The sequence below is a fragment of the Ctenocephalides felis genome, unplaced genomic scaffold (assembly GCF_003426905.1).
Source record: "Ctenocephalides felis isolate EL2017-DRISC unplaced genomic scaffold, ASM342690v1 CF-g0.4_SCAFFOLD_01170, whole genome shotgun sequence".
Classification (NCBI taxonomy): Eukaryota; Metazoa; Arthropoda; class Insecta; order Siphonaptera; family Pulicidae; genus Ctenocephalides; species Ctenocephalides felis.
In genome coordinates, this window is record NW_020537324.1 from 37,267,445 (window position 1) to 37,277,245 (window position 9,801).

The following is a 9,801-nucleotide window of genomic DNA, read 5'->3' on the forward strand; positions in this document are numbered from 1 at the left end:
TGTTTGAAATATATGTGTTTTGTTTTATCGATGTTAATTGTTGGATTTTGTTTTTAGGTCTGTGTATTGAAGGTTTATAGTTGCAATGATCCATTTTTTTGTAGTTTCATACCTATCTCAGCAAAATGTTTGTTGAGATACTCCGCAATGTCTTCCTTTTCTGTAAGAAATATATTTTTATCCTTATGTTGTATTTTTTCAATATTTTCGGTTAACAATTTGTCAAAGTATAGTTCGCTCGGATTATTAACTTCCCGTAGGGCAAGTTATAGTAATCGCAAAAAAATCGAAAATGAAAATTTTTATATATCTTTACGTTTCAGAGGTTTCTGAACATTTTGGCATACCTTAGAAAAAATGGATGTATGTGTGTGTGTGTGTGTGTGTGTATGTGTGTGTGTGTGTGTGTATGTATGTATGTATGTATGTGTGTGTATGTATGTGCGGATACAAATTTTCGTCGACGATTTCAGGAACACGGATCAACCGATTTGAATAATTCAAAAAACATTCGATCCGTATTGATAAGGAGACGTGCTGATTAGTTTTTGGCAAAGGCAGGTCAAGCCGTTCCGAAGATACGGGGCAAAAAGTTCCGAAAACGGTAACTCAGTTTTTAAGAGAACGGAGCGTCCGATTTTAATAATTCAAAAAACATTTTATTTGTATTGACAAGATGAAGAATTGATCAAATTTTCATGAGGGCAGGTCTAGCGGTTTCGGAGATATAGAGGAAAAAGTAAAAAAATGAGCCATTTGGCGGTCAAAAATGATCATTAGACATATGCACATCAAATTATCAGACATTTTATAGAGATTTTAACAATAAGTATACATTTTGTTAACATTCCTATCGGTTCCGTACCAATGCTTATGCGTTAGACAGCGACGCGGCGCTTACGCGCTTTATATTTTGTCCCTATGTAGTTAAAGCAGTACGATTGCTTTGAAAAAAAAGTTCAGATCTTCCACAATATGTCAAAATAAAGAAAAAAAAATTTTTTTTCAAAAAAAAAAATTTTTGTAAAAAAAATATTTTTTTTTTAAATTTTTTTTTTTCAAAAAAAACTAATTTTTTGTCCAATTTATAGTTTCTCAAAAATCTTATTTTTTCAAAGTAATTTTTTTTCAAAAATGTTAATCGTTTTAAAAAAAAATAATAATTTTTGGTACGGGAAGTTTCAGCAATTTGCCTTAAGGCACGATGCCCTAATTGCCTTAAGACAGAATTCCACTTACAGCTAGTATATGTTTCTTAATTGACTAATGAAAATATTCAAAAACTCTTGCTGTTCTGAGTGCTCGCTTTTATTATTATAGTTAGCGTCACTATCGGGCTCCAATTCAGAATTATTTTACAATCTTTTCCTTAGATTAATTAAATTTTGCTTCCGAACACCGTTATGACTAGGCATTTGATCGAATTTATACATCGTGCTTCCTTCTTTTTTCTTCTTAATAATTGCAGCTGGTATATAAGATATTCTGGGTTTTCTGAAAAGGTTTTTGCTGTCATAATCTATTATTGGCAAAAAGTAAATTCGAATTTTTGTTTGCTTTATTTATAGCTAAAAATTCTTTATCCTTATTTATTATGTTCAAAGTAGTTTTAGTTTTCCTAGCATATCTATCATTTTCTAAAATCGATTTTGATTCGTGAATTGCATGAAAATTTTGCGATGCCACAAAGACAACACATATAATCCAAATTACTTGTGCACGAATTAGTATTGGGTGGTCTTGCACTTTTGGGGCACATTTTCTCCCCGCGGCATTGGGCTTTAATATGTTCAAAGCACCAGTACTTTAGGCATTACATAACCTTTTTTACATACGGTCTGACCGGACATTTGATTGAGTGTATCGCTATCTTATCTGTAATTTTAGGTCCTCTGAAAATAAGTATAATGCATTGCGATTTAAATCTATGTATATTAGTATTTTTTGGTGTTAAACATTTTACGCCAATTATTGTACTTTCCGATACGATTTAACTTTTGATATCGTCCTCTGTGTGTTCGGTGTGTTCATCAAAAATAATTCTTTTTCTATTTAATAGGTAGTTTGGTATATGTGCTATTAAGTCGTTTTTATTGAATAATTGCTTATCGAATAACCTATTTGCCACATTACCGTTACTCAATACCATTTTGACCTTACTATTTCCGAGCACTAATACGTCTAACAGGTCTTCTTTCAAATTTGGAAATGACCTGTGAATCATTTTTCTAATCGGCATCAGATGTAACCGCCTGATGTTTTTATTTCTTGATTCGATGTAGATATAGTACGAACCTGTGTCGCAACTTTTAAATCGCAGTCGCATATCAACATTTTAATGATTGTTAGATTCGTTAACCGCTGTTATGTCCATCGATCCCGTAGCATAGACCACATTGTTTTCCATTGATATGATCTCATTATTGTTTTCCATTAATATAATCTCATTATTGTTAGGGCTACAGTTTACGTTATTTTCTATTAATTTTATTTCGTCATTATGCATTATTATATTACTATGTTCGTTGCACTTAATAATTGTTTCTCCAGTCGTTTTTATCATATTTAACTCTTCATTAGTAACTTCTTAAATTATTCTGTTTATTCCACAATCACCATCGCTGCTATTATTGATACGCCTTTGCACACCACTTTTATTTACACGCATATTGGCCTTCATTTTTAAATTATTTCCAGGTTTAATTTTTGATATACCACTGCTTACTTTTTTACCCCTAGATTTAACACTAATAACTTTTTGATTATACAATATAATTCTTCAATATAAAAAATTCTTCATTACTCTCGTTATCAGAGTAATACTTATTCATAGCCTCAGCTATTGTTGTACCTAATTCGGCGCATAAAAATATATTGATATCGGGCGGGCGACCCAATACCTGTCCACAAAGTTTGGACAAGGTCCATGATGCACCTTTCGAAGTCAACTACCGACTGTGAACAAATAGTTTCTTTTAGCATGAAATTTCATCTTTCATCTTTCTAACGCCACCTAGTAGAACTCGATCGGACATATACAACGCAATTGAAACCAACTATTGCAAAAAAATGGATTTCTTTCTACCTCATCTAGTTATTACTTTGGTGCTAATAAATTTGTATTAAGTGGATATATGTATTAAGAAATATTTCTCAAGTCACCATAATTTGATTACAATTCGAATCTCAATCTCTAAATGAAAATAAAATATAAAGTTATTAAAGATAATAAAAATGCTCGTTCTTTTCTTTACTTTTAGTACTTTGTTATTATTCACAATATTATAAATTGATGACATATATATATATATATATATATATATATATATATATATATATATATATATATATATATATATATATATTGGCGTTTAATTAGAGTTTAATAGTTTGGAAGACGTAATGTATAACAAATAACATCTGTTACTGACGGTCTGAAATATGCTTTTTTGTTTGAGCTAAAAATTTTCGTCCAAAGATCAACCATTTTTGGCGGTAGGGTGCCTTTCCAATATTGAATTTGGTGATCGCAAATCATAAGCATAGATTTATGTTGATTTTGTATGCACAAGTCTCGACATTTATGCATCAATTTAATAGCTTCATTATCTTTACGTTTTACTTTTTTCAAGTAGGCCAACATCATACTAAATCGCATGCGTTCGCATTGTACTCTTTTAACCGATTTTGCTATTGCATTTTTCAATACTTTAATAATTTGTTTAGAACGATGTATTTCAGCAAAATCTTTACTTTGTACAGCTAGCGCCAATTTCGAAATAAAACCTTCTAGAACTTTTATCATCGATTTAGTATTGGCAATACCTTGGTAAGAGTTCAAATCAAATTTTTGACGTATTTTCCGTTCCCAAGTTGACATCGCTTCCCACTCGGAAATGCGTATACACCACAACCACATTGCCGAATAAAAAGCAAGTTCACTATCTGGATCTCTTGAGCACAAAAGTGATTCACATTCATCTGTATAGAATTCTTTGCTCTCAGTGTATGTTTCAATCGCATATCCTGTATCTAAAGCCATGTCTAAGCACAACGCATAATACCAGCACATTGCCGAATTATCAGAATCTTCTTTTGCTACATCTCTTAGAACCTCTAATAACTCTGCGGCTTCAGATAGGCGTATTCTTGCAATTAAAGAGTTAATTAGTAGGGGCAATACTTGTAATCTAATGCTGAATGGTTGTACACGGACTGATAAATTTTTAGTTTTATATCCCATATCAATAGCATTTATTAATTCACATCTTCCGAGGCGAGATATAAATATTCTATAATATACTCTGCATACTACATTCAAATCATTATTTACAAATCCAGTAACTTGCTTCTGACTAATCATGGCAAGGACATTTTTTTCCAGCCACCAAATAAATTCATGCCTTCCATAATATGTCGACACATCCATAAGGCTAAGGTAAGCCACACAGATAGTGTTGAAATCCTTATCAGATCTAATCGCCATAAGTAATGCCCAAGTAGCCGCTAAATCAGCTATATACCATATATTCAATGAAATAAACATCTCACACATTGAACATAAACATTCAGCTACAATATCACAAAATAAAGCAGAATAGTCTTCTAATTTTCCAATTTTGTGAGATGCACGATCCACAATTAATCTAAGCTGCATTCTTTTGAAGTGGGTCGACGTTACAACAGCCATTTTGGTTAAAGGAATATTATAACCAAAATTATTTAAAGCTTCATGTAGCTTTGTGTAAGCCTTTTCAATCTGTCCGAGATTTAGATAACACTTACCCAATAAAGAATTTATTTTTCCTAGTATAGTATTGTATTTCCATTCGATTTCACTACTCATGTCCGAATAATTATCATCTAATGCTTTGGCAGCTCTTGTAAGAAGAGCCATCGCTTGTATTAAATTTCCGGATGATATACAAACGACCGCAAACTCAACGTAAACATCCATTATAATATCATGCATTTCTGCTCCCTTACAATGATCAAGCATTTCGCCGTACATTGACATTAGTATAAGAGAACACTCACAATTATTAAAATCAAAGCTAGGAAAAGTTTCAACAGCCGTCTGCGCAGTCTGCCTCGATTTTCGTCTAACGAAACCCCATAAATTACCGGATACCTTTATTTTATCACCGTAAAACTTATTCCAAGCAATTTCATCAAGATTATCAATTTGACTATATATTTCTTTGTGAACAAACGCGGAGAGCTTTGACGTTCTTCTCTTGCATTGTGCATATGATATTTGTGCCCGTTTCGACAATATCCGTCGAGAATGCAATCTATCTGCTAAACGGCCTCCCAGAATTTTAAGAAAGAAACCACCACCACAACTTCTGCATCGTTTAGTTTCTCGTTCTAAAAAATTGAAAGCGCGTTTATGAGAATCTTTTCTTTGTCGATCAGTCATTATGCTATAAATTGTCTCACGAAAAGCTGGCATTCTAAACATCATATATTCGCAATATGCAAAACTTGGTAACTCAGGCGCCAAAATTTTAATATTTTCACAATAACATATTAATTTATCATGTTCACTACTTGATCTAGAAGCAGAATCCCCACTTGCGCAATACAAGACCTTTATTTCAAATAACTTTTTAATTGAACTTGCTAAAGCATATTCATCATCATTATCTACAACATACTTTAATATCTCTCTGTGAAATGATTCTCCTATTACTGCTCCAATTTTACAGATCAATTGTTCGAAAACATTCAGCGAATCAAAGTTCATTAGAATAAGGAGATCCATGCCAACATCAGTGATGAACATTTCCATTTTGAAATTTGGAGGCAGTAAAACTACTGAAATAAAATGTACTCCATAGCTTGTAGTATCTTCCCTATTTTCAATTTCTACGTCACTTGTCCGAAATGTGCCGTTATACATCTCCCAACCAAACGAAACACGGCTCAAACCAAAACCAATACTATCCAATTTTTTCAAAATGTCCTGTGTAGACTGTCTTATCATCTGCTCCGATGGTGGTATGACGAGACCCTGTGATATTACTTCTCTTTCTCTTATAGTTTGTAAGTTTAATCCACCTGATTGGATAAGTGATAACATAAAACTTTCAATCCAACCGGGATTTCCACCACTATGTGTTTGTATTATTTTTTCTAGCTCTAAAGGAATTGCAGATACTTCGAGCATTTGGCATGCAAGAGCAGCATGATACCAATTATCAACTTTGGGCATTTTTACTGTTACGACCCGTGGGTGATTTAATACACTAGCCGCTAGATCAGATATATCTCTACGGTTTCCCAAAGTCCCAGTGCAAAAAAAAGCATTACTTTCAAATATATTGATAAAAAGCATCAATGATTCTTCATCCATATATTCTAAATTATCAATAATTAAAACCCACAGTGATGAAGATATAGAGAGAATTAAATGTTTGAATAGTGCAATTCGAACTTCATTCTTCTTATCATATGGTAAATTAAGAAATATGTTTGACATTTCAAAATTAACGTTGAACACCTCATTCAACGAACATAATAATTCATTCACTTTTATCTTCGCTAACAATTTAAAAATTTGTGTTTCGCGCTGCTTAGCAGTTTCTTTTGGATAGATACCCAAAATTCCACCGACGGATAAAAAAATTGCAGAAAATGGTACTTTTTGATTTTGAGGAAACAAATTTATCCTTCTTGAGTTATATTTTTGTGGCGTTAAGTAAAATAATTCATCTAATAATCTCGTTTTGCCCTGCCTTGCAGCCCCTTTGTATATTAATACATTTTGGATAATAACATCTGGATCCCATTTATATTGAACTTGCTTATACACTTCAGTGTATCGCAAGAGAACATCAAAGTAATGCCTCATTAAGTAATCGCAACCAAGAATCGGAAATTTACACAGTTCGATTCTGGTTGAGTCTTCATCTCTTATTATTTCATTAAATGCATATACAGGTCCTACAGCATGTAATCCTTTTAGTTCTTTATGTCTTAATAACGTGAAGTTTCTTGATTCCATCTTACTTAATATGAATGTATCTTTATCACAACAAACCATATCTGGGTAGGCAACCATGAGTCTTGCTGCTTTATTCACTACCATACCAATGACGCTGTATTCTCTGCGCAATGTGTGACCTACCACACCACAATATGACATACCCGTTGTAACTGCAACTGATACAGACTTTTGATCTTTAAACTGTGAAATGCGTTTACGAATTTCTGCCCCTGCTCTTAAAGCTGTTTGATTCTGAAATTCTTTTATAAATCCTCGCAAGCCAAAAATTACTACCATCATTAAATCTTTGTCAAATAAGGATGCTTTGTTTACAATTCCACCTTCAAATTCGTTAATTATATCGCAAATTGTAACATAACATTGGTGGGTCAGATTTATCAATCTTTTGCTGGGGTGCATACTTACAGGCACTATATTTATAAACATGATAACAACTTGCCGCATTTCCGTTAAGTGGTCCATAGGCTGGTTGTTATCTATCGCATTCATAACGGGAGGAAGCACAAAACGTCGTAGTCCATCCCTAACTTCAGATCTGGTTGCTGAATGAACTGCTGGCCGTATCATAAATCGATCTGTATCTAAATCTCGTCTGGTTTCAGTAGTGTCTATAATAATATCCGTTGTTTGATCCGCTTGATCATCATCATCTACTCCGCTTGTTCGTTGAGCGCCGGTAGCATGCCAAAGTGAACCGAACCCCATAACACTACAATGTTTATTATCTTTTTTAAATTCGTGAACATATTCACTTGGATTCACATATTGCCAAGCAGATGGCGAACAAACAACCTCACCTGCACTGCTTAGCTTTTCGGCATTTTTTGCATCCCACACAGGTTGTCCAGCTATTAAGTAATGTGATTCTTTTTCCGTTCCTATCAAAGCTATTTCAACCTTTCCTGCAGAAATCGCTAACTTCACCCGCAATGTCACGCCCACCTCAGTTGCATATTGACCATATCTCTTCTGAATAATTAATGCTGAATCCATCCCTTCGTGGACGGCCTCTTGCATAGGAAGACTTTTACGAACTTTCCAAAAAGCTAGAAAAGCGTCTCCCGAAAATTTAAAAATATCACCTCCGTGAGATAGAATTTCCTGTACCATAGATCCAATATATGTATTCAATACCTGGGTTAATCTGGATGGGCCCCCGTTACCGGGTTGGTTATATTTTTCTGAGAGATCAGTAAAACCTGATACATCACTAAATAATAAACATATTTCATAAGAGCGATGAGAATAATCATTAAGATGATATATTATATCATCTGGTACAAAAGATGCAATGATTTTATTCTGTGCATCTTGTAGTGTTGTGGAATTCCCAAAAACATTTGCAATACTGCGACTCACTTTAGATACGGGTATTTTCTTCCTTTCTTTAGGTAATTTGATGCCTATAACATAGTTTTCATCATTTTCTGAATCATCGTGAATAGCAACTCCGCCTATTTCCGAAAGGTATCGATTAAAATCTATACGAGAACCGATTTTTTCCCTTTTAGTAAAGACATTTTTCAATATGATGTATTTATTGTTTATGAATTTATTATCGATGCTCATTTGCATTATGAAAATGTGTAACTACATGAATAGAGCAAATACTATCGAAATAGCTAAATAAAATTTATATGAAAATAAATCATAAACTTTACCAGATTTAAATAATGAGAATTCGGCGACATAGATGGCGTTGATAAAAAAGATTACATAACTAATTATCATTAGAATGAATGAATTTAATGTACGCTATAACCGAATTAAGACCATCATGGTAAGTAACTCAAACGTATAATTATTATGTAAATTTGAATGTCCACAATAAATAATATGTTAGTTTCTTACAGTGCCCATTTAAAATGTCATTCAAAATTCAACTGAAAATTGACATTGTTAGTCTATGATACAACTGACGACTGAAAAAAGTTTTGATGTCCTACCCTACGGGCGGTCTTTTCGTTGTTGTCATGCTAAACAAATTAATTGATAAAGATGAAATATATGAAATTAAAGATTAGCACGTATTTTGACATCTGGAATCACACTTCAAATAAAACAAAATATATCTAAAATATTATTAGCATTATGTTTTCATTATATGCAGTAATAAAATTTTTTTGATATTTCACCGACTCCTTGGTCAAAATAACTGCATTATTAAGTTCAATTGCAGGGCATGTTTGATTGCAAATCGTGAATATTACATGGATAGATTTTGTGCTGTTGACTTCTATATGCGAAAACCATTTCTCAGCTATGCTGAGATGTTGCTGAACATTGCTTGATGCTGTCGATGGATCTTTGTTTTTGCCGATGATACACGTATCATGTTTTGTCAGTTGAGATTGGAAAATCTGCTGTATAGATAAGAATAATGTTGGGGCGACAATGCTCTCTTAAGTCACCCCGGCGTTTATGCCAGTGATATTTGAGTCTGTATTACAGCTACACTGATCAAAAAATGTCTATTTCGTAAATAAAATTTTATTAATAGAAATAAAATATCAGGTAGACATCTTTTTACTTTATACATTAGGCCTTGTGCCAGACCTTGACAAATACCTTCATGAGATCTAAGAATGCATAACTCTTTTCTATGTAGTATATTATAAATTATGTTCACAATCCTATGTAATAACCTTGTTGTTAACCCGTATTGATGGTTTGGAGTTAGATCCTGATCTTGCAGGATTACTTTGATTCGCCAAAAAATCAGTTTTTCAACAAACTGATCGGCCTATAAGATGAAACGAGGTGGGGGTCTTATCCTGGTTTCAGAATTA

At 33.0% G+C, this 9,801-nt stretch overlaps 2 protein-coding genes across 3 annotated transcripts in view; one reads left to right on the forward strand and one right to left on the reverse strand.

Annotated features, from left to right (window-relative positions):
• The window catches only part of LOC113365748 (TPPP family protein CG45057-like), a 99,229-nt gene that overhangs the window by 64,313 nt on the left and 25,115 nt on the right, over positions 1-9,801 (forward strand). The gene's annotated exons all lie outside the window — the stretch shown is intronic.
• On the reverse strand, positions 3,383-8,587 carry LOC113367186 (adenylate cyclase type 10-like). Its single transcript, XM_026608815.1, has one exon. The coding sequence runs from the start codon at positions 8,585-8,587 to the stop codon at positions 3,383-3,385; it is 5,205 nt and encodes a 1,734-aa protein (XP_026464600.1).

Coding starts and splice junctions, on each gene's coding strand:
- LOC113367186 (XM_026608815.1), bottom strand. CDS start 8,587: ATGCAAATGAGCATCGATAATAAATTCATAAACAATAAATACATCATA.